The following is a 25,474-nucleotide window of genomic DNA, read 5'->3' as shown; positions in this document are numbered from 1 at the left end:
ACAGTACAGCCTTCTGTCTGTACAGCGAGGATCCAAACTAGTTTGAGAAATAAAAACGGAACCAAAAATGTAAGCTTTTTTAACTGCTGTGTCTTTGTAGTATCTGAACCAGCATTAATGCAGCACCAATTAGGCTATATCTGCTGTCATAACAACTCTTTATTTGCTATCTGATAGCTATTTCTCTATATTATAAGGGAACAAACAGTAAATATCTGTAGTCTATGTGTGTGTGAATAGAGACAGATGGACATGCTGGGTCTGCATGGGTTTCCAAATCCACATTTTAATCATATTGGGCCTCAATCCTTAGAACCCTTTGAAGCACCTTTATTTTTGTGTAGTGTTGGAAGATAGTGTTTAGGGAAGTGAGCTTTATAGGATAGTCCAAGGTATCCACACATCTTAAACTGTAAGAACCTGTATGTGGGTCAACACTTCAGCTTCTCTTTCTTATGACTACATACACTATATGGACAAAAGTACAGGGACACCTGCTCATTGACTGTTTCTTTTGAAATCAAGGGTATCAAGAGCTTATCCTGCTTGTGTTGGAGTAACTGTCTCTACTGTCCAGGGAAGGCTTTCTACTGGATTACAGCATTGCTGTGAGGATTTGATTGCCTTTTTTAGTGTTAGTGAGGTCAGGATGTGAGATGATTACCACCCCACCTCATCCCAAAAGTATTGCATGGAGCACCATCACTCCAGAGAACACAGTTCCACTGCACTACAGCTTAACGCTGGGGGGGCTTTATACCACTCTTGCCATGACATTAGACACAGTGACAATAGGTTCATGTTTATTTGCTCCAGATAGTCTTATTCTATTAGCAATACTTCTCTACAGGGACTTGGCAAACTGTGTGTGTGCACATTTGCACATCTGTATCAGCAATGGGTGCAATGTCAAGTAGCTTAATGCATTCATTAAAGGCAGTGTCCACAAAAATCTGTTTACACATTACATTCACAGCAGTTACTGTAAAATCTTCAGTAATTACCTGGTAATATGTATTGTAATAATAATGTAATAATAATAATAAACTTAAGGGGTCCCTTTAAAGAAAACACTTTCTTTTGGTGTCTGCTTGAGCTGTAGCAGGAAAAGAACGAGGAATAAATATGTTTATGTTGGCAAACCACCGGTCACCTGTCTGGTAACTGTACTATAATAATATCAGAGGGCTATGACATGAGGTACACCTATTTTTACCATATCAACAAATATAGATATGCAAACAGCACAACACATTCATTGGCCTCACATGCTTGGCGTGGGTGGTCTAATTATTTGGCCGAAAGCAGAAATTTCTAACAGAGGCAGGAGACTCCAAATAGGCCACATACGCAGAAGCTTCAGCCCTCCTTGGTGCGTGACCTGTTTGACAGCGTGCGAGTGTGAGGAGGTGAGGAAGTTTACCTTGCCGTCCTGACTCCAGGAAGGGTTTAATGAGCTCTCCCATACTGCTCTCATCCGCTGCCACTGCCTTCAGAAGCTCGCCACAACAAACTACAGAGAGAGAAAGAGAGAGAGGAAGAATAAAAAAAGAGAAAAAGAGCATGAGGAAAACAGACAGCGAGGAAGAGATAGCAACGGAGAAAGAGAGAAAGTAAAGTTTTAAATTTTAAATAAACAGAATGCTCAATGTTCAGTGTGACCTTTAAGGCAGTCTCAAGGCAGAATAGGAAAGGATAGGTCTTGAGCTTGCAGCCCAGGGCAGCAGGAAGGGACAGGTGATGAAAGTCAACAACAAGGAATTGGGAGGAAATGTAGGAAAAAAAGAGTAAAACTTTAAACAAAGAAACTATACTCTGACTATTTTCTGTATCCATCAACCACACTGGAACACATTTCTGACTACATGTAGCAAGATCCCAACAGGTAAAGACAGGTTTCAAAGTAATGTGGTTACTCACTGTTGACTAGCTCATACTTCTTAGCAATTAACGTAGCCTGGAGACTTTTCCCAGATCCTGGCGGTCCAAACAGGATGATTCTGGGGGTGTGTGGCGCAGCAGAGCGTTGTCTGGACAGAACGTAGGTCAACACTGAATGACAGAGACAGCACAAGAGCACAGAAGAATTAACTGTAAGATTTAAATTTACTATGGTTGTTTATGTCTATAGTTGTCGCTATATATTGAGGGCTCTTGTACACCCGGGATACATAGCCTGTACCTTATAGTGTATATTACAGCCTTGCTCTGGGAAAACAAATGCATTTCCAGTTAATGATAAACAACTGTGCCATGTAAGAAACACAGCTAATCAATAATCAACTATTAATGCAGTTTAACTTAATTGTAGTCAATATATCAGTGCCACTCTAATGATATAGGTCACACATTACACATGTAATTAGTGTATTTACCAACTGGGCTTACTGAGCACGTGCCCAAGGGGCCTGGGACACTAGAGGCATAGACTGAGATTACAGTTGACGCTATAACCAAGACAATCTATCAAGACCTCAACAAATGGGTAAAACACGAGTTAATAAAAGTACAGTCATATAATATAATAATTTATCTGGAAATGTTTGTACACTTGTAACCAATGAATGACACCTTCAGTTAGGTTCCTGACATGTTTCTGGGGGGAGCCATGTAAAAGCAGGTTTACTATCTAGAATAGCTGCAATAATAATGCAATACAGACAATCTGTGGTATTAATGCCTTTTAATATGGTCAATTTATCTCATTGCAGGCCAAATCAGTGCTGAAAATGTTAGAAATGATATAGCAAAAAGCTAAAAACAAATTCTTTGTTTATTTCTTTTGTCATGGCATCAAAGTTATAGTTATAAAAGGAAAAGGACAGTGATGGCGATTAATGATGTGCCTTTATGGTCATATATACATATATACTCATATATAAAGTACAGTGAATATTTTCTCTTCGCATAATAATAAAAATTCCAGCTTACAAAGCCAGGATCCGACAAGCAGTAAAACTGTGATCAATAACCCAGCACTCTAACCACTGAGCCACCACTGCCCGCCTTGGACGACCCATGCAGAGTGTTATCTTTTTCCTGTGTTTTAGACCTACCATCAGAGAAGCTTAATCAAAATCTGAGTTGCTGTTGAAAGTAAAATACAGTGCCATAACGGATGGGTGGTGTTTGCTTGTGCAGGTGTTGTCAAAGGGCCCTGCGAAGGTTCATTTCCAGGCGCCGTTGCCGTTTCATACTGCTTTTTACATACTGATTTTTTTTAATCAGCCGTTCCACTGTCCACAAAATAATTTACAAGTGGAGAACATGTATAACAACTGCTGACATGACCAGGTCAAACCATACTAGCAAGTTCAACCCAGTACAGAGCAGAACGCAAGATGTGTAAAGAAGTCTCCTACAATCCTAAAATTGTAGGACCTATAGGTTGCTCTTGTCACAGTTGATGTCAAAGTAAATGCATCTATACTTAGAAATAGATCACACTCCTTCAAATTCATCTCCACTGATATTTTCAGATCATTTGTATAGTTATATATCCTTCATCTCTCAATACTGTTCAAATGTAGTCCTTATAGGCCTCTAAGGCCTAAACCTAGTTGTATGTATATGTACTGTAATATGTCTTTAAAGGTCTCCATTCAACTCCTTTTCCACAGGATATGACTGACTAGTTAGCAACATGCCAATCCACACAATTCACACCTTCAAACATAGCCTTTTACACTACATTTCTTTCACATGATCAGTCTTACTCTGGAGAACTTTAGATAGTTAAAGTTAGAACTTGTCCTCATTCAGCCCTAGCCAGCCTACTGTATTCCACAAAATTGGGCTACAGTGTTTTGTAGTGTAGTAAGAACACAGGGACATTGGCTAAATGTTTAATGGAGCTGGATAACACTGCACTTATGAGCTGGCACAGAGAACTTCTCTTTAAAAAGCCAATTGCTCACAGTGATCGAATACAAGCTGAATATAAGGTGGTTTGATGAATAAATCATTAATAAATCATTCAACATTTTCTTTTACCTTCTCATAGTGATCGAATACAATCTGATTATAATGTGGTTTGATTAATAAATCATTAATAAATCATTCAACTTTTCTTTTCACCTGCCACGTGACGCCGCCACGCGGCTAACATCTGTTAGCAACTGGGCCTCACCCGCAATGCTGCTTGCCTAATGTGTGCTAATTAACAACGGCCTAATTGTGACTAATGAGACTCCCTCATCCCACGCTTTGTGCTGCTTTAATTGCAAGACAACAACGGTGATAAATGGTTCATATGCAAAACATGTTAATGCGCTAAAAGGCGACGGCAGGGGGAGGCTAGCAATGTCGCAATCAAACCGCATGCTGAATTAGGCAGAATCAATATTTAAGATGACAGCTTTATTGCGGTTTATGGCTCTGTCTGGAGTCATGAATGTTTTATGGTTGAGAAAGACTCCAAATATTTGTTTTATTTCCTCCGTTTAACTTAATCAAGCGAACGGGGTGTGATTAAATAAAGATAGAGGCAGTGTGGCGCAGTGGCCCAAACCTCGCATTTTAAAAATCAAGCTGAAAACCTCCAAACCATTAGTGGAAGAGTGGAAGAGTTGCTCTCCTGGTGCTAGACATGGCAATCTGAATGCAATACTAATGCGCTAATGCTGCTTGAAACAGCTTTATGAGTACACAGTGCACTGTACACAACTGTCTAAGAATATGAATATAGATTAGGACAATCTTTTGGTTATTTACGAAGAGGGGAAAATGCCAGAAAAGTAGGTGAGTCATTCTTTAAAACAGGTGGCAGTTTCATCTACCATTTAATAAGATGCATTAGGCACACTAAGGTGTACTAAGGTGTTGTTTCCAAAGCTTAAAGGCTATTCAATAGTTCTTGTTAAAATGATATATGAGCAAATACAATTTCTTAAATTTTTTTTTAATAATATGTATGTTTCTATGATCTGTATACATCTCTTTAGGTTTGACCTACCACCCTGTCAGACTGACTTGTTTTGTCTATAAACAATTGTCTGTTGCATTACATAACATTCGTTTACTTTTGTTTATTTGTTGCTTTTTCAAATTAAACAGTGTCTGTCAATCCACCTTGTCTTACAAAATAGGGGGGGAATCATGACAATTTATGGACAGAAAATTATATTTTAAAATGATTGGCATGTGTGCTAGGTCAGAAAGTTCTAGGATGAAATTTACTGTCACATACGACCTTGTCATGTAATGTTTCATAGCGAATATGGCTCCCATATCTGGATACAAATTATAATATTAATATGAATTTTATGCCTGAGGTGGTAAAATGTGTTTTGAACATATATCATAGATGAATATATCTTTCATGTTGTGGATTTGGCTTTTCCAAGTACTACTTAGAGGAGTGCTGCAATGTGCAAATATGCCCTCTAATAATTCACAGCATTTTTTTTACTGTGTGCTATGAGCATACTGATCATAATCATAGTTTTAGAAGCTGATTTCTGCGTGTGTTTTGATGAGTCAAGGTCCAACAAAATTCGCTGTCAAAATTATACAGACCAATATTTAACCATGCCATGTTTATATTTCATGTGATTTTTTTAATATACTGCCAGGCATATCACAATATGCTGCAATACAGTTGCAACGCTATAGTAGTTTGGCCATATTGTAGAGTCTGACTGACTGTAACCAACTATAACAAACAGACATCCCTATCCCGATAAAAAATGCAGCATTTATTTCATAACCCCCCTTCCAAAAAAGCCTGCCTCACTTTACAGTGGAATGATGTATGCAAAGACGAGCTAAAATATTCAGCAGACACTGCTCGCCTTATCCCACAACAAAAGGAGGGAGAAAGTGACAGAATTATTTTGTCAAGTTGAGCGGTGTAATATTGAGACAGGTTGTACTGGGCTAGCTTTAATGGCTCTGGTGAGGACTGCACATCGTTCCGCGGGTCCTCGCGGGACGGCAGGCGCCTGCGGCACAGCCTGAGGCAGAGTCCCCCAACCAGCCGCCGGCCTGACAGCCCGGCCAATCACTGCCTCTCAGTGGAGCGGCTGTACCGCTGACCTGCGACCAAAGCTTCGGTCAGCACAACAGGGAAGTACTGTACGCTGGGAATGGGGGAAATCACAGTGTATGAGAGCAGACTGTGGAGGACTTTAAACATACCTACTGAATGAAAGCACGCGGGGACCAGATTTCTTGATCTCATTTGCACAGTGCTAACTGCACCCCACTACTTTTCACTCATTAACAGAAAGGTCTGCATATAACAGAAGTTCTCTGTCAGTCTGCTGCACTTGTTTGTTCATGTACTCCTGCAAATCAGAGCAGCTGGACATGTAAGCAAACAGTCAGGAGGAAAATAAGGCTGTGTTCATACCTCAGCCGTGCATATTTACATGTAATCCTAAAGAAAGTGGTCTGAATGTGGAAATTTTTAAAAAGTGCTGCCGTGACATTAAGCATTTTTTTCAGATAACCAAGTCACAGCTCAGACAGCTAACAAAAAAAACCAAAATGGAAGATAAAGTGATAATGGAAAACCCCACGGACACTGCACTAGAAACCTAAGCATTAAAAGTTTAAAAGTTTAAACCAGTTAATTGGTTTCTGTACTAAGTACAGAACATAAGTAAAGTACCAAATGCAAATGAATAACCAAGCTTATGAAGTCAACCAAAAGCCAAGTAAAAAATTTATAAATAGTAAATACGTTTTATAATATGCTTTAAAAACAAAGACATTCAAGCATGCAGTTCTTGCACTGTAAAAGCTAACTTGGAATGACTCACATTCCTTAGTTCTGCATCTCAGTGTGGTCACCAATAACTGAGTTGAGCCTCGAAAACATTAGTAAATGAGCTGTAGCTGAAATTGCTTATATATGCTGTAAGATGTTTGGTCTGTGTTCCTCCCTCTCAATTTGTCTACTTTTAATTCACATTAATTCACATACTTTTTATAATCTACATCCGTAGGTTAGAACTTTCCAATCATATGACATCCCCAGACTGGGAAGCTTTTAATGGATCTCTGGGCCCTTGCTGGTATTTAAACGTATGATCTCCTCACACCTGATGATCAGCAGTTAGACTGTAGGGCCACTCAGAGCTATGAAATCTTTACATTCTTTCGAACATGGTTTAACAGCTCTAGAGTAGTGCAACTGTCCAAACTGCTTGTCAAGAGACAGGAGATCATAAGTCCAAATGTCATCAACATCACATCCCTCCATGATGAGAAATATGCAAATCGAAAGGCATACCCCATGTTCTAACCTGCAGTTGAGAATAAACTGTAAACAAATTAAGGGGGAGGAGCACAGACTAAACACCATACACAATACTTAAGCAATTTCAGCAGCAGCTCATTTACTAAATCTTACTTTTATTGGAGAATCACCATTCAGAATGTTCTATAGTCCAAGACTAGGCTTAAACCCTGTCTGGGAAATCGGCCCAAAATGTACCGCTGACCAAACTCAGAAGCAGAACAAAAATATGAGAGGAAAACTTGAAGTTAAATAAATTATTAAAAAACAGTTCATTTTACCTGGCCTGACATTTCTACAGGGTGGGGGAGATCATTCCAAAACTTGCTGAGGGCCAGATGAATGTTGAGACAGTACACCATTATTAACATTACATCTAAACTAGAAGACTAGCTAAGACAGCTAGTTAGTGGTGTACGGGTATATAAGTTTCACCAGCCACAGCGTGCACATGAGCTTACCTTGGGCAAACGCATCAACGTGGGCCTGGTCTGCATCAACAATTTTCAGACAGTTCTGGTAAGTGCGTTGCAGAGCGTGGGCTTCCCTTTGGTATGCCTGCATCTGAAGAAATATTACATCCTCCGAGATCAAGTCCTGTGGCTTCTCAAGACGCTGAGCCACCTCTGCACTCTCAGGGCACATGAATGTAACATGATACACATCTGAGGACATGATGAAAGAAAACAATGAGTTAAAAAAAGTTGGTTAACAAAAATAACACTAGCACAATTATTGGACTGTGCATGGTGGACATTTCCACTATCAGGACGCTATTAAGAAGTCCTGTATGATCTATGATCCAGTACAGGACAGAGAGGTCAGGAGGATGATGGGAGTTCAACAAATATTTCTACATTTATTGGAGCATATTGTTTTTATATGGTACCTTTTTATATAGAAGAGATTGTTGAGCAGGACTAAACTATGAAAATCTTAGAAAATAAATGTCTCAATGAATGACAATTAGTTTTCCAAACTTTGAGAGTTTGACCAGAATGGTCATTGTGACAAAGCAAAGATTACATACTAAAGATGTGTCTCAAAATTATTAAGCAATACATCTGCAAAATGTTTAAAAAGAATATCAGTTAGTAAAGGAATTAATAATAAGACTGTTCGGTGGGTAGGTTGTCTCCAATCACCTCCTTCAATACGATACACACTCATTCTTTCTAAATATGATGATGGATACTGACCACAGAAGCAATGTCAATAGAAACAGAAAGCTCTTAACATAGCCCAGCAAATTAATACTCTTGTGGATGATCTTTTTCCAAAGTTCTCAGAATAGGTCTTTCTGAAAGTCCTCAGCTATTGATGCTAAAAATCTAAAAAATGTATAACAATTTATTCTTTAATTGCTTGAACAACTAAGGAAGCTTAGCTTTCTGGAATGTAATTAATGTGCTCATGGCTGTCAGGACATCAGGACACTAGATTTCATGTAGTAAACGACCGCCAATTGCACTTAATACCAGAAGCTGACCCAGTATACTGCATGGGAGCATGCATATTGTACGCATCAATGTGAAGAAGACGCATTTCAAATGTATTCCAAAATAAAATGACATAGATGAAATAAGAAACCGTCTACAGAAATCTGGGATGCCTTGCCCTACTTATATCCAAAGTGTAGCATAAAATCTTACTGCCTTTCTGTCTTATGGCACACTCACTGCAACAGTAAGTATACCTTAGAAAGCAGTCTAACTTTGATTCTGGAAAAGAGAAGATGGCAATTATATGGATGGAGTGCATCCACTCTTTAACAAATCTGTGGGGAGTGGGAGCTTTTGTTCATTATAACATGGCTTTGCTATACCCAGAGGACCGGCTGCCATAGTTGGGATTCAGGAAACAGGTTGTGTTTGGTTGAGGTCTACAGTTCACGAAGCGCATTTCAATCGAGGCTGCGGGTTGGTTCTGTTTTTTAGCCGTACTCTGCACTGAAAAACTGCGGTGATCATCCAGATATTACCTCCTGTGACAGGGTCTATTCTCTTGCCCAGACTCCTTTCAATCAGGACAGACTTAGGCGCTTGCAGCATCACTGAAATAAAACAAATTAAATGTGTAGTTGTCCAGTTATACAGAGATAATTAATGAATTCATAGTAATTACAAGGCAATACGTCTTAACATGAAAACCTAAATAATAAGTCTAGAGTTTAACACTTGCGGCAATCAGCTACTAATAACACCTGCAAACTGCAATTTAATGTTAACTATTGTTCACTATTTGAAAGGTTTATTGGAATAAATGGAAAATTGTAAACTTTCAATTAAGATCACATTTAATGGTAGAAAGGGAAATATATACTTATATGTATATGGTGCATGTATAGTCTTCTTTTGTGAAAATAAACACCATACTTTAAGCTTTTGCAACACTAATTTTTTTTTTTACAACACAACAAACAAAACAAAGCTGAAAATGCCAACTTAAAACGGTCTAAACTTATTTAGACAGTTATTCCATTTTACTGAATAACTTATTATGTATTATGTAATATAATTATTTTATATAATTGTTCATTTAACAGGGGCACACATTAATTTGCATCATTATTTAATATTGTAAATGTGCCAGATTTAGCCAAATATCTCAGTCTTTCTGTAGTTACTACAGCCAGATTCTCCAACATGAGATCACAGACATCACTATCACCCTTTCTGGTTGTTCACTGACCAACATGTTCCGGAGCAATGCCAGCCTCCTGTAGACAGAGAGCCTCTTCTCGGGACTTGGGGATGGCTTCAAGCACCCAGCCCTGTGACAACAATACAAGCTGTAATATCACAAACTGTCTTATATAAATAAGCACACAGAACCAGTCAATTGGAAAGCTTGAAGTCATAAAACAGCCACACAGCTGGGTTTTTTTTTTTACCCTGGTCAACTGCTGTACATTTTCTAGTCCTGCCTTGGTCTGTTTGATAGAGCAAAAATAATCTCTCAGTGATAAATAGTTGTTTAATGCAGCTAATGGGCACCCAATGTATAATTCATACAAATAGTATCCCTGTATGAGACCATGAGAGATAAAAATAATGAATGCATAAATTCATCTGTAAATGCAGGCTAAAAGTGGCCTATATGGGGATTCATGCAGTGAGGCAAAAGGAGGGTTAAATCCATAAAACCTTGAAAATGTGCCTAATTCTCCAGCTCCTCTCCTCCGCTTCTTACACGGCCATAAAAAGAACATAAGAAGAAAGGGAAAAATCGCATGCATATCATTCATTAGCTACAAATCCATAAAAAAAATCTCTCTCTAATAGTCTCCTAAATCCCAAGGCTTGCTGTGCAATGGTGCGGTAAAATAAAGAAGCCTCAAAGAAACCGTCTCCCTCAAGTGCTTGTTAGGGGCCAACTTATTACCGCGGCGAATAATCTTAAAATAAATAAATATATGCAACAAACATTTATAGATCTAAGTATTATCAGAGGAGCTGTGGGTTTTTGCTGCCGAGTTGCCTGTGCCTGTTTGAAATCAGCCTTTGTTTTTCCCCGCTTTGATCTTTAACAGCGAACCTATCCTTTGCTTTACCTGATCTCAGTGCGCGAGTTTCCTCCCACTTACTTTCCCATTAAGCATTTGATTGCCTCTGTGGCAGTGAGGCCCATGGGCTGGGCCCGCTAACTCGAGCTGCACACTGACTCCGAAGCCACGCGTTAAACGGAGTGCGGCGGAAAAGGGCCTGCGGACAACACAGCAAAAAACTCCCTACAGCCTGGACGCAGAGGTCAGCTGGGAGGAACCTAGGTGGTTAGACACTGAAACTTAGTAAGTCTTAAGTAGGCTGTAAATATTTCAGAAGGCTACATTAAAATGAAGCTTCCAGAATAGTGCGTAAGGCATGCATCTTCACTGTTGTGAGAAAACTTAATATCCCCCAAAACAGCAACGTATTGGAAAGTTAATGTAAGAAGGTTTTTTTCCTAATTCTGGACCATTTCTCTTGATTTTCTCATTCTGAAATGTTGACACGATGTACAGAGAAGCTTAGATTTTCAAATCCTCGCTGTTAAATGAAAAACATATAACTCCAAAATGGTGGCTTTACAGAAGAAGGCAATGTTCTTAACTTTGAATGGAAGTTGTAAAATAAGTTTATTACAAGAAATTTAGAGCATTTCTATTATTCTGTTCATTCATAAGTGTTTAGACAGTGAACAGCTGCAGGGTTTAAACCATGTTTTTCATTTTTCATTCATGTTTTCAAAATCTCTACTTTTGGTTCACTGAAGAACCTTTTAATACACGTTTTTTTCTGTTCATATCTGTAAATAGCAATGTGTAGAAATATTTTGAAATGAACTGAACTGTACATGTAAAGAACCTTTAAAGCATCAGTAATTAATTTGTTTTCTTCTAAACTAAAAGCAGTATTATTCTTGAATACTGTAAAAAGAAATACTATAATAAATGGTATCAGTGTGCTGGAGTGAACATACCTGCAACATCTAATATATTCGTTCTAAAAACAGAGTGGTCTGGTAGTTTTTTTTGGCCACGTCACACCTCTTTATGTATTTGTGTCACATGCACAACCTCTTAAAAAAAAGGGTCCGGTACCGGTTACTTAAGAAACCATGGCTCTGCTATAATGGTGCTGATACAAACAGAACAGCAACTGTGAGAGCTACTGCGAACATGGACATATCAGTACAGCAAACTCATTCTGCTCATTCACCCACTGTCAAACCAAAGATACGCAGAATTAGAACTGAAGAGAGCTGGCGAGCTACAAGAAAGACAACGTCCTTTTTAAAACCAGAATAAACACTGGCTTGGCGAGCGCTCTGTGACCTGAAAGGAATAAAAGTGATGTTCAGTTGGCTTTGTTCTTGCCAAGCAAGTAATGTATTTTATTTTTTATGACTAGCTGCTAAAGCAGTAAGGTACAACTACATTATCTGTACAGCTAATCCGCTGGTTAGCTTGCTAAAAATGTTTTTTGCCTCTGTTGTCTGGTCACTAATATCACACAGGTTTTAAAAACTCCACCCATATGTCCACCTAAATAGATACCTGACTGAGTGGAGGCTTTATAAAGCTACTGTTTTCTATGTTTATCGGACAAAAGTGCTTTCTACGTTGTGGCAGTATTTCATCATAAATGAGCAAAATAAATGTTCACATTTACACGAGCCTGCATTCAAAGTTCACAAAATTTAAAAAATGCTTATACCTTCAACCAAAAAGTCACTATTATGTATATACATGTTTTTTTCTGTAGACAGTGACGGTATGTAACCGCATGTAAATGGTTTAAAACCTAAATGAAGCTACATAACTCTCTTGCATCTTCGGAAGACATTTCCTTTAGCAAGTTTTTACGAGCTCTCTTTGAATACTCCACTGACTGAATGAATGGAAACTTGCAATCATTAGATTCTTCTGCTCTGAAAAAAGACGGCACCACATTGCATGTTTCAAAAGTACTCTTCCACAGGCTCTGTGCAATTACACATTCTCACCAGAGAGGTCATTAAATCTCCAAATCCCCCAAACATACAGAATATCGCTTTAAGAAGGTCTTACTTTTAGGACTACACTGAGGAAAAAATGCAGGTTTAAATATGATAGCACTGTAATACAAGAACAAATGTAAAAATCAAGGAGCCAAAAAAGATTTGGAAATACAAAAATAAAAATAAAAATAAATAAAAAATAAAAACATGAATAAAATGGCTGTCCTTGACAGGGACCTTGTAGGGAAATAAAGAAGGTAAAGAAGTTACTAATAACTAACTAATAAAATGGAATATAATTTTTTTTAATATTTACAACACACCATGGACATCATTGGTAACATTTGAGAAGACTGCATTTATAACAGTGTCATAGTCAGGTGTAAACACAGTGTTTAAGGCTAGTTGGAGTTGCAACAATGGCTCCAGGGTAAAAATGTGTTTATGAGCTTGTTTGTTTTTTATTTACTGGACCTGTAGGGCCTTCCAGAGGGCAACAGGTCAAACAAATGATGTTAAAGGGATACTCATATAACCATCTACAACCAGCCATACAATTAGTACCAGTTGCCTAATATTTAGTATGTCCCCTTGTGATCTGACCATTCAAAGCTCATTTATAAATTACATTTCAAAACATACTTAATTCATCAGTAAACATATTTAAACAATAAGGTCATCCTTCTTCTTAAGGAAGCCTATTGATTAGCAGATATTTGTCATTATTAATCAGTGTGGTTTGGCTAATTAGTGCTTCTTTAAGTTAAATCAGATGTAAGCTGCAGGATTTTAAATCCTTTGTTAATCTACACTCTTAATAATGAAGGTGCTTCAAATGGTTCTTGAGCCATAGAACATGGTTCAAATGGTTCAGTGCCATAGAAAAAACACTTTTGGTTCCATGAAGAACCATGTCTATAATAGAGATATCGGAGTACAAAGAACTTTTTTAGGCTCAATGAACCTTTCACTTGATGTAATTTAGAGGTTCTTCACGCTCAATCATCTCTCTGTGACCATCTTGAAACAGCTGGCTTTGAGTTGTTTGCATGCTTCAAAACAATACTATAATCCCAACCCTAAAAGGGAAATTAAAATAATCTGTAATTTACTCACAGTACACAACTTTTAAAACACATGATGAAAAAAAATGACTTTCATGGCACAAAAAGAGCCTTTAGGTGATTCTTGAGACAGAACTGCCACAATGAGGTCACAATACACCACTGATGTTGCTATAAAGTTATGACAAGACAACCAAAAGCACAATTAGCTTGTTGAACTAAATTTACCCTGTGTAACTTCATGCCCTGATCTCCCCAACTACATAAGGAGGGCCCATTAATGCTCATATGAGCTGTATATTAGACAAACAGAAAACCAGAAGAAACATTAAGCACTGTAATTTTATACGAGTACTGTAATTAAACAGTAAATTACTCCCAGTGTGTGCAGGTGTGTGTTTACACCAACACACGAGAATCCAGGTGAGTTATAGATAGCGAAGCAGCTCTTCGCGGAATAAAACCTGGAGGGCTGAGGGCAGAAAGAGAGTTCCAGGCCAGGTCCCAGACCTGATCGAAATTGTTAATGAGACTGCCTCTCTCAAACACACACGCACAGACACACAGTCCTGTCCCCAGAGCCCTAGAGCGGCCTGCTCCATTCCTTTTCATCCGCACATCAAAAGGCGCCGTGGTGTTTGGGGCGCTGGGCTCTGACAGAGACCCTTACACTGGAACATCTGCAGCGAGGCTGTGTATCACAGGAGGGACACGGGCGCAGCAGATGTCACCCGCTAGCTCAACAGCAGGCAGGGCGCATGAGCGGCCGCCGCGACCCGACTTAACTTACACACACCTGAACACACTGCCGGGGTCCTCGCACAAAGCCTCTACGACTTCAGCCTTGACTGTACAATTAGCCAATTAAGCCACCCTTCTGCTAATCACACGGCCATTGTCTCTGTATTGTTGTTTATTTGTTTCCTAAAAGGCTGTGTCACAATGCTTTACTGATAGTCCGGAGGACTAAAGTAAGAAGGTCTCTCGTTCCTCGTCTTAGAAGACGCTGTGATACGTTTGACCTGGTCTAGTGAACGTTTTATTAGGATTAGAATTAAAAAAATGAAGAAAAGGTGATTTTTAGAAATTTGAAGACTACCAGAAATAAGCTGTAAACAAACCAGACATTATATTTCTATATAATTATATATCTTTAAATATTTAGGCATCAAATAGATGCTAAAGATAAAGGTTAAGGATTGTGCAATGGCAAAGCTTCAGAAAGGCCTCTGAGCATACAATTAATCTGCTGTATTCTGCAAAGGCTTTACACCTCTGATTTGCAGCAGCTTAATGTTTCATTTGATCCAAGATATTGGTAATATGACTGCCTAATATGGGGTTAAAGTGCAGGACTTGAATAAAAACACCCAGTGCAATAATTAGAATTGATCAAATGTCCATAGAAGAGTTATATAAAGAAAGATTAAATTAATACGCGGGAGTAGTTTCTTTCATCATCGATAGCTCACTATCATCTGCTAGTCCATAGCCACTGGTGTTTTTCTCTAGATAGTAATTACATCCTGATTCCTATCCATAACACTGTTCCCCTTGTATAAACCATGTATACAGTGTATATTGCATGTTATATATTGCCTGTAAATTCTATGTACATCATCTGTGTATTATTGTCCTTGTATAGTCTGCTTACTGCTTGTATACTGTGCCTATTGCATGTTGTATATTGAACAAATAAAACATGTAACCCAAAGTGAGCAAGTAAGCAAGCCAAAGGTGACAGTAAAGTGATTGTATCCATGAATGAGAGCAGCCCCTTGGCTGCACATGCAGGTTTTATGTGTGATATATTACAGATCAGGCCTACTTTCTACTTTTGTGCTCATGGAAAAAGTCCCTTATGAAATAAAGCATAAGGACAAATGACCTCAGAAAGGACTCTATTATCTCTATTATAAGTATATTATATGTGTACAGTAATGGACATTAGACCAAATCTAAAACAATAAAAAATCAATGTCTTTCGTAAGTAATTATTCTTCACAGATATCAGATATTTAATCAAGCATGACCTTTTTGGTGCATTGCAATCAAAACAGCATTTAAGTTTATTCTGAACAGCACGGAACGGCACAGCGCAAAATAACACCCGTCTTTAAAAACTATTATTTGCGTGAAGTGTCAACCAGAGGGAGGCAGAAAAAAAAAACTTTCCAAATCCTATTACATTTCAATTGCAAAGTTTCCTGCATATTTCCCCCATCTCCCTAAATATAGAATTAAAGGCATTATGCAAATTCTAACAGTCTAACTTTATTTGGAAGTCTCATTAGGGATCTGGATGACTGCAGCACTTGCCACATGATCTTTCATTCTTTCTCTCTTTTCTTTTTTTCCCCCCAATTTACTTTTGGGGTTCTTTTTCTGGGACTGTGAGAGTATTCATTAAGCTGATATTTCACTTTAATTCTCTATTCATTACCTGTGCTTCCTAACATTTCCTACTCTCTTGATTTCCCCCCAGATTACAAGTCTAAAGTTTTACAAACAGCAGCCTCGTGAGAGCGGAGCGAAGAGACGCACGCGTACAGTAAGACAGTTTGAGGAGCGGTGACAGGCGGAGATGAACTAGATGACCTAGATTAGGCGTGATTAACATTCAGTGTTGCTTAATTTGGAAGAAAAAAAAACTCACACACACACACAGGTACAAACACAACGCGCACACACATATATACACACACATAGGCGACAGAGGCACAGCAATTAAGCTTAGCTGCCTGTGTTTCAGTGGTGGTGCGACATGTCAATCATCCCATTCTTTAGCCCATTAAAGTGCGTGTGAAGGCACGAGACCAAGAGATGAAGGAGCATCATGGTGTGACAGAGACATTTGCAGCCCAAACGGAGCACTGATTGAGATGCTTTGTCAGGTGTCTTCATCTACAGAGACGAATCGCCTCAGTTTCTCGTTCCTCCTTCCGCCACGCTTATGCAGATCAGAACGGGCCCCGCAAAATAATTAAATAAGCTGATAAATAGCATCAGACAGTTTGCCTGCAGGGATAAACATCCATTACCAGATTAAAAGCAGATACTAATCAGAAACTACTGAGATTAAAAGGGGAAAGTTAAAGGATGCCAAGTGGAAAAAGTTTAGTAATGAGATTCAGGGCTAAGTAAAGCCATTTGCAGAGTTAAAAAAGGAATGAGAGGAAAATGTTGTTTGCAGTTTTGAATGATTTACATATTTCTCCACAAGCTTGCGCGCGAGAAACTGACACTTCAGAGAACGGAGGGATCAGGAGGAGAGGGTGCTGGGACGTTTCGGAATGACAGGCGGACGGACTGCGTGATGTGATGGTGGGATGAAAGGAGGAATGAAAGGGTGCAGGGTTTTTGGGCGGACAGCTGGATGGAGCACTCTTTAGTAAAGCTAGCGAGGATATCAGGTGAGCGGTGGAGGGTGAAAGGCCCAGTGATGAAAGATTTCCTTAAAAACACACACAAACACACATACACACATATACACTCACTAGAGGTCCCCCGAGACCACTGCTACTGCTCCTTAGGGAACACAGATACACACATGGGTAATTAGCTTATCATAGCGCACTTGCGTAAATACACACCATACCAAAGAGATGATTTGGACATTTGTTGTTGCTTACAAAACCCTATGAGCAAGGTGTATGATGTGCAAAACCCATGTAAGTGAGTGCTTGTGTCCATTAAAGTAGCCTTACAATTCAAACATATGGATTTTATTTTTGTTTACCGAATTATAATTGATTCCCAACTGCCTAATTGAATCATTATTGAGTAGATCACACAGCCCAAACAAATACATATATCAGGACAACATACTGTCTAATGTAAGAAAAATGTTATACAGCTCTTACCCTTCTCACGCAATCAACTTTTGACAGGCGCTGCTGAATCAGCTTGATCCAAAGGTCTCTGGGGATTTCCTATCAAAACAGCAATAACAATTGTTAAAGTACAGCAAATAGAAGCTCCCTGTCATCATGTGTGTTGGCTCCATCATCGGGAAATCGACAGTTTGATCTTCAGAGATGCCACAGTCATCCGTGGCCGGGAGTACCAGAGAGTACAGTTTGCCTTGCCCTCACTGGCGCCCTCACAATTGGGGTGAAGATTGAGTTAAAAATTCTTAGAAACAAATACAGCAAATGTAACTTTGTACATGTTCACATTTCTTCCATTATATTAGATCTAATAATAATAATAAGCTCTGTTACATTTCATTTCTTTTTCATTTTAAGCTTTTAAACTCTGCAGAAGCCCCAGTGATCTCAGACTTGAACTCCTCACTACTAAATCTTAAAAATATCTCAATGCCAGTTTGCATTGTTTCCCACATAATTACTGAATAATAATCCTAGAATGGAAACACAAGTAAAAAAAAAAAAAAACTCACAAATAAGCTGAGTTCAACTGAACTGTGAGAGATCATCACAGAAATATATTACTATCTACTAATTAATTATCCCTTTATATTATCATATAAGTGTGCTGGAATGTGCTGTACATTGTGTGAGTGACAGGAAAGTGTTTTTTTTTTTTTTTAACTCTGATTCTCATCTATTCATTACAAGTGTTGGCTCCTTCCCAAAGCTTATACCTGTATGTTTAAGTCAGCTAAGCTGGAGAAACAATTACCATGAAGTCAAAGCTCTGAACCTGAATCAAATATGTCTCAGATCATACATACATATAATATATTTAACCACCAGATTACTGTCACGCTGTGTGCCTTTAATCATCCCATTATGAATTCCATCAAAATGATAATAATTGTCTTTTTGGACTGTTCTATTTAAAAACTCAGGGCCGTGCAGAGTTTAAGTGGGAGGATAATTAGAATAATTAAGCCACTGGGAAAAGCTTTTCCTTAGCATGCCGTTCTATTTTCCTCCTATATTCAACTTTTCTGCTTTACTGGCTCACTAGTTTGCATACCATTTGCATTAAGGAGACTTCAAACAAAATCAGCAGAATTGCTTCCACCTCAGATAAAGCTGTTGTTTTTGGGAAAAAAAAGAATAATTCTGTGTCTAAATAAATGTATAAGTCGAGAAAGTGCCACGTCAAACGCTAAATCCAAATCCGACTAATTGAGTCGCTCTTAAATAACCTTGCGCCACAGATATTTTGAGACATGCATGATGCATAAACATAAATATACACTAAAAATAAAGGTGCTTCAAAGGGGTTTTTAAAGAGATATATAGGAGAAACACTTTTGGTTGCAAAAAGAACTATGTTTGTAAAAGAAGATGAACTTTGAAGAACCTTTTAAAGGTGCCATGAAGAACCTTTTAAAGGTATAAGGAACCTTTACCTAATACAAAGGTTCTTTATCAAGTAATTACACATACGAGGCATGAAAAAACAGAAGCGTGCTGTGAAGTCCTACCTGATTCTTCTCTGTGAATTCCAGTGCCGCTCTAGTCAGGACAGAGGTATCTTTAAGGATATCACTGGCGGTGATGTGGATGGCACCTATGTGCTCACATAACTTTTTAGCCTGGAGCAGAACAAATGAACCAGTGTATATATGCAAAAACAATTATAGCCAATATTGAGGAAAGGACAGTACAGAAGAATCACAGACAAAGGATATTTCGTGGCAGAAGCGAAGCCAACACAAATAACTGAGATAATCTATCTGATAATCTCAGAGTCAGAGTCAGTCTCTGGTCACATTCTTTGAGATTTAAATTTAGAAAAGCTTCATTTATACAGTATTTCATTTGACAGACATTTGAAACATGATGTCCAAAAAGGAAATCTGGAATTTAGGGTTAATCAACTGGACATTTACAAGATGACTTGTGATTGCATTTGAAAATGGAAACATTTTGAATATGAGTTTTTTTTTAAATGATCCAAACTGTAAAGTAAAATGACTATCAAGCACTTACAATGGTTCTTTTTCCTGAAGCTGGTGGCCCCAGCAGCATAACCTTCGGCACTAAAAAAATCAAAACAAATTATGTTTATTTTCAAATTATTATTATTAACACAGGTGTAAAAGTGAGTGAAACTAACACAAATATATACAAAAGGAAATACAGAATATATACATATTAACTTACACTATACATAAATTGTACATACATTATTGCACTGTTTAAAATTCACAACTTTAATATAAAATATGTGACATGTTTACATTAGAATTTAAATTTAGACAATGCATAACATGTAAATTCAAGTGTAGTATTATCAAGATTTCTGTTCAGATTATATCTGCTATGAGACAATAAGCACATCTGTATTAGTAGCTGTAAAACTGACTGGTCTTATATCAATTAAATATAGCCAATTAATGTTCCCCAGACACTTTTTTCCCTTTTTTTCTTACCTAGTGTAGTTACATTACAAATTTCATAATTAAAATGAAAACTCCTAGTGTATCCTCTCTGTTCCCTGTTGTCCAATGGTAAGAGTGTGCCACCTGGTGGCAGCTTAAAAAGCTAAACCAAACATTTTAAAACAAACACTACAATGTGACGTAATTAACTTCATGTAATTATTATTATTATTATTCTAGATTACAGTACAAACCAAGTGAGCTCTGACCTTCTGTGCTTTCCCTCTTCAGCATTTCTATCAGGTACTGAATGGGATCTGCTGGCTTGTCTATCACAAGGTTTCTCACAAGCGTCTGTGTAGATGAAGTAAACAAACACGGCTATGGTTCATTTCCAATAATGAATTTATAGACAACAAGATGCAAGGAAGCCACTTACCTGAATAAGGTCAAATATTCCATGTTTCTCTGCATAAGTGGCCATTTCAGGAGGAATCCTTAAAGGTTTGGTTGTTGCATCCATCCTTAAGCAATAATTGTTGGATCAATGGACGTACCACCACCTGGCCTAGTGTAGAGAGGGGAGAAGAGAAGAGAAGCCCTGCTTGGTGTGATACAAACTAGCTGAGCTTGGCTTTCTGAATCTGAATCTGTGGAACAAACACAAAATGAAAGCTATTGAGAAGTTATCTTTCATATATACACATAACATATCCACAACATTTTTATTTCAGTTTTGCAGTAAACCAACATGTTTTTTTCAGCAGTGAATAGGACGTTAAACAGGGGAAACCCGCTGCTTCAGTAAGTGTGTCATCTATTAAAGGAACAGTTCAGTGAAAAATCAGATTTCCACATTTCCCCCTTACCCCAAAATGTGGCCTAAGCTTGCATCTTTAGTTTTGCACTGGAGCTACAAGACCACTAATCTCTTGGGAAACTTTCATTATATTAGGCTTGTAGCATCAGACAAATTCACCCAGCAGGGAACATTGGATTGACAAATGAACTCCAACATTAGACAGACTTTGAATTCTAAACCAATAAACACAGTCAGGACAAAAGTATTGGGACACCTGCTCCTTTGTTGTTTCTTCAGAAATCAAGAGTATTATGAGAGTAAATGTTTTTCCCTGCTTTTGATGGAGTAACTTTAAGGCTTTCTACAAGATTATAGGAGCATTGCTGTGAGGATTTGATTGTATTCAAAGTGTTAATGAGGTCAGGATGCTGGATGATCAACACCCCATCGCACCTCACCCCAAATTCATCCCAAAAGCAATGGATAGAGCACCATCTTTGAATCCAGAGAACTCCCAACGTCACGACCTCCACATTCAACCAGATAGGTAGGCACTAGTAGGTGTTAGCTAGCTAGCTAGCTAGCTAACATCTATCGACGTTGGGGAATTTAGCTAGCTAGCTACATGTGTCCAAAGTCAGTTTGCTTTAAGTCACTAACCTTTCTTTAAGTTTTCAGTCACCGGCCAAGTCAAGACCACATCTTTATTCTCCAGCAAGTGAAATTCGTTCAAACTACCGTAGCTTAGAGAGTTAGCTAACTGTTGCGCTAGCTAACTAGCCGCTGATGTGCGTTACTAGTTGCCAATGGTTACGCCGTCGTTTTCGCCACGCAGGCGCAGTTTGAACATTACCTGTTGCCGAGCAACACCCCAACAACAACTTCATAGCCTTCATAGTTCCCATGAAAACTGCCTAGACTGTGAATAAATGCAAGTATAAGCTGGTAAAGTTAGATAAGAACATGCCATTAAAACATATATCTATAAGTTAGTGAGTGTGGGACCTAATTTAAGGCCTCGTATGTTCGACTTGCGAAGCTGAAAGGGTAAGTTAGTCACTAGCTAGCTCGCTAGCTCGCTAGCTATATAGGCTAAGCTAGCGCTAGCTACTGTTGCAGTGCTGTCGTCCACACTTCTCATAAACATTTTTTCTTAAATTAAGGAGGCGGCACAATGAACCAACTGCGAGAGAGACTGCGGACTATTGAGCAGAGGCATAAACTCTTCAAGCAGCAGCAGTTTATGTTCATCTCAGCGCTGGAGAGATCGCGAGAGCACGCCCGTGACAAAACGGAGCCTGTCTCTTCAGTAGCTCAGGTAGCCCTGATGCACTAATTCACCTGTAGTACCTTATTAACCAGAAGTGAGCAATACAATAAAACAATATTACTTCTGCAAACATTACTATCCCCAAAAATATACTCTATTAAAATACTCCAAATGTTTGTGGACTGCGTCAAACCAGCTGCCACCTTCTGCGTCAAACCAGCTGCCACCTGCCACCCGCCACCCGCCACCACCCATGGCGGACCGGCGGCTCTCCCGCCTGCCGCTGCTGCCCGTTTGGTGGCCGTGTTGAAACCTAGATTTACATTTACATTTACATTTATGGCATTTAGCTGACGCTCTTATCCAGAGCGACTTACAAGGTTACTCGTATTACAGAGGAGGGCCAATGTAGTGTTAGGAGTCTTGCCCAAGGACTCTTATTGGTGTAGCGCAGCACAGTCACCCAGACCGGGAATCAAACCCCAGTCTCCCACATAGTGTGGTTGCTCAGTGGCAGGTGGTGGTGTTATCTGTTGCGCCACTCCAACCTCTAACTCGATGGACTCGTGGCTGTCTGCCACTATTATTATCACCATTATTAACTTTCTGTTGTATCTGGTTTAGTCATTTTTACCATTAATGTTTAAATAGTCTGACCAGAGGAGGATGGGTCCCCCTTGTGAGTCTTGGTTCCTCCCAAGGTTTCTTCCTCCAGCTCTGAGGGAGTTTTTCCTTGCCACTGTCGCCGTTGGCTTGCTCACGAGGGTCTTTGATCCTTCATGTTATTTCTTCTTTCTTCTCTGTCTCTGTCCTTTATTAAGTACTAATTATGTAAAGCTGCTTTGTGACAACAACAGTTGTAAAAAGCGCTATACAAATAAATCTGACTTGACTTGACACTTCAGCTACTTGAAGTTCACCCATTGCCGACACAGATGTGCCAGTGCACACACACAGCTTGTCTAGTCCCTGTAGACAAGTATTGTCAATAGAATAGGACTCTCTGGAGCAGATAAACATGAACCTATTGGCACCGTGCCTAATGCCAGGCTATATAGGGGTATTAAACCCTCCAGTGTTATCTGGAATGATGGATGATGCTCCATCCAATACTTTTGGGAAGATTTTGGGGAGTTAAGGATGAGGTGGGGTGGGGATCTTCCAACATCCTGACCTCACTAGCACTCTTGTCGCTGAATGCAATCTTCGCAGCAATATGCTTCAAAATAAATAGAAACTGTGCTCTAATATGTGCAGAATAGTGCTTGCCTATAAACAAAACATATACCAGAGCAGAAGTAAGGTGTGCATTTAAATCAATATCAATACTTAAAATACTTAAAATCAGTCATCAATACTCAAAAATTCTCATTAATACTTTACTTGAGTAAATGTAACTTTACTGTGAATGTACTGTACCTAGTTTCTACCAGCTTTACTGTATTGTTAACACGTAAAACCTTCTTTATGTAGGTGCGGAGGTACATGTCCCACCACTGCAGCAATGCCACAGACAGGCGGATATTCTCGCTCTTTCTGGACATCATGTCTGACCTGGAGGCAGTGTTCAAACTCGTGGAGTCCACAGCATCTGGTCTGTGTCACTCAAGCGAGACTCTGGACACCTGCAAGAAGCTGCTCAGTCCAAACTGCAACATTAGCCAGCTACAGGCACAGTTATGTGACAATCTGCTTATTTATTCTTATTAAATATAGCAATCTGACTGTGGCTGTCAGACAGTTGCTAATATTTTTTACTTGTGGAAAAATGTATCAGGTCCGTGCAAACGGACTGTGCAAACGTTTAGACACCTGTAAAATCTCGTTTTTTACTTAGTAAAGAAAAATACAAATAACATTTATACAGACAGTAGAGATTTTACATTCCTGGTGTTCACTAAAACATCTCCTAAGTTCTCCTCATGGGAGTCAGTTATTTTATTTTTAATCAGTGCTTAAAGATGTCAAATCAGGTGAGCTTTTTTTATTTTTTATTTTTATGGAATTGAACACATCCACGCTGTGCTGGCTGGGGGGCGTCCAGGTAAAATCTGGAACCAAGCTTTGTTCTTCAAACTAGATCTGAACTACTTTCTTAAAAAGGAGAACCTCTTGGTCCTTTTTACATTTGTGTTTATATGAATCTGTTCTAATGTGATATGGTGTTTCTGCAAGCAAATGGTTTAAAATGATGTGCGTAGGTGCTTAGAATTTCTGCCCAGCACTTTACACCTATCAGCCATAACATAGCACCACTGACAGTGAAGTGAAAAACATTGATTATCATCTACAGTGGAATCTGTAAAGGGGATTGCTAGACGACTGGGTCAGAACATCTCCAAATTATAGGGCAGGTCTTGTGGGATTTTTGGTATGCAGTGGTCAGTACCTACCACAAGTGGTCCAAGAAAGGACAACCTGTGTTCCAGAAACAGAGTCATGGGCACCTAAGGCTCATTCATGCAATCCATGGAAACCTCACTTCACAACTTATAATACTTAAAGTATTTTAGGGGTCATGCCTTAAGATCTGTTGTGGTAGCACAAGAGGGGGCTACTTCATATTATGCAGATGGTGTTTATGTAATGGCTAGTCAGTGTATGTGCCCCCTATATGCAAACACCACACATCCTGGCTGATCAGTAAACCATTTTTATTGATTACACAAATAAGTGAGATCTGTTATTCACGTCTGCATGTTAATACCTTCCCTGCAGTTACCCACACGATGAGATCAACCATCTGAGCTGCAACGAAGCAAGGAACTACTACGGTGGAGTAGTGAGTGTGATACCTTTGGCTCTGGACCTGCTCAAAGTGGCCAGCTTTGAGCTAACAAGAGCTGCCTACCACAACCCTCCTCCAACCCCTACTCCAACAACTTCGAACGAGCCTCCTCTGCAAAAAGCAACCAGCAATGCAGGGAACACGTCTGCAGACCAGAGTAGGAAAACCACTGATACCTCCACACAATGTGCTAAGGTAGTGTCTAAAGGTGCAGGGGGATGGCAAGCAGGAAAGCCTGCCTGGAGGCCTCCAGGACGAAGGTTTTGAAAGGCATTAGCAATGCTTAAAAGATTTCTCTGCTCAACCATACTGATAAATTCCCTATTATTTCACACTGAAGGGTCACGTACTGATTACTAAACTCATACTTTAAAATTATAGTTAGTTTGGTTTGAAAAGGAGTTTGAACAGAAGTACAAGACTAGCAGGTTAAAAAAAAAAAAAAAAAAAAAAAAAGTGAGAGGTGTTAACAACTGCAAGGCAACTGCAGTAGATGAACCACAGTGCAGCTTCTGATAGCATGGA

The 25,474-nt window shown here is 39.0% G+C and overlaps 2 protein-coding genes across 2 annotated transcripts in view; one reads left to right on the top strand and one right to left on the bottom strand.

Annotated features, from left to right (window-relative positions):
* ak8 (adenylate kinase 8) overlaps nt 1-21,987 on the bottom strand; it is a 36,014-nt gene extending 14,027 nt beyond the window's left edge. The window contains exons 1-11 of the mRNA XM_072665210.1: nt 21,552-21,987; nt 20,529-20,739; nt 20,359-20,443; nt 19,698-19,747; nt 19,190-19,300; nt 17,652-17,720; nt 9,935-10,016; nt 9,225-9,296; nt 7,705-7,908; nt 1,921-2,052; nt 1,424-1,513 (exon numbers count right to left, since the gene is read on the bottom strand). Coding sequence (XP_072521311.1) covers nt 1,424-1,513; nt 1,921-2,052; nt 7,705-7,908; nt 9,225-9,296; nt 9,935-10,016; nt 17,652-17,720; nt 19,190-19,300; nt 19,698-19,747; nt 20,359-20,443; nt 20,529-20,612 — 979 coding nt within the window. The 5' untranslated portion in view covers nt 20,613-20,739; nt 21,552-21,987. The remainder of the gene's footprint in view (nt 1-1,423; nt 1,514-1,920; nt 2,053-7,704; nt 7,909-9,224; nt 9,297-9,934; nt 10,017-17,651; nt 17,721-19,189; nt 19,301-19,697; nt 19,748-20,358; nt 20,444-20,528; nt 20,740-21,551) is intronic.
* A 78-nt stretch (nt 21,988-22,065) lies between these two features.
* Nucleotides 22,066-25,216, top strand: spaca9 (sperm acrosome associated 9). The gene is made up of 3 exons (XM_072665305.1): nt 22,066-22,209; nt 23,635-23,837; nt 24,880-25,216. Exons 1-3 carry the CDS (start codon nt 22,066-22,068, stop codon nt 25,214-25,216), a joined length of 684 nt encoding a protein of 227 aa, XP_072521406.1.
* The last annotated feature ends 258 nt before the right edge of the window (nt 25,217-25,474 follow it).

The sequence above is a fragment of the Salminus brasiliensis genome, chromosome 20 (genome assembly GCF_030463535.1).
Source record: "Salminus brasiliensis chromosome 20, fSalBra1.hap2, whole genome shotgun sequence".
Classification (NCBI taxonomy): Eukaryota; Metazoa; Chordata; class Actinopteri; order Characiformes; family Bryconidae; genus Salminus; species Salminus brasiliensis.
The sequence above is the reverse complement of the archived record's forward strand: the minus strand, read 5'-3'. Positions and strand labels throughout refer to the sequence as shown.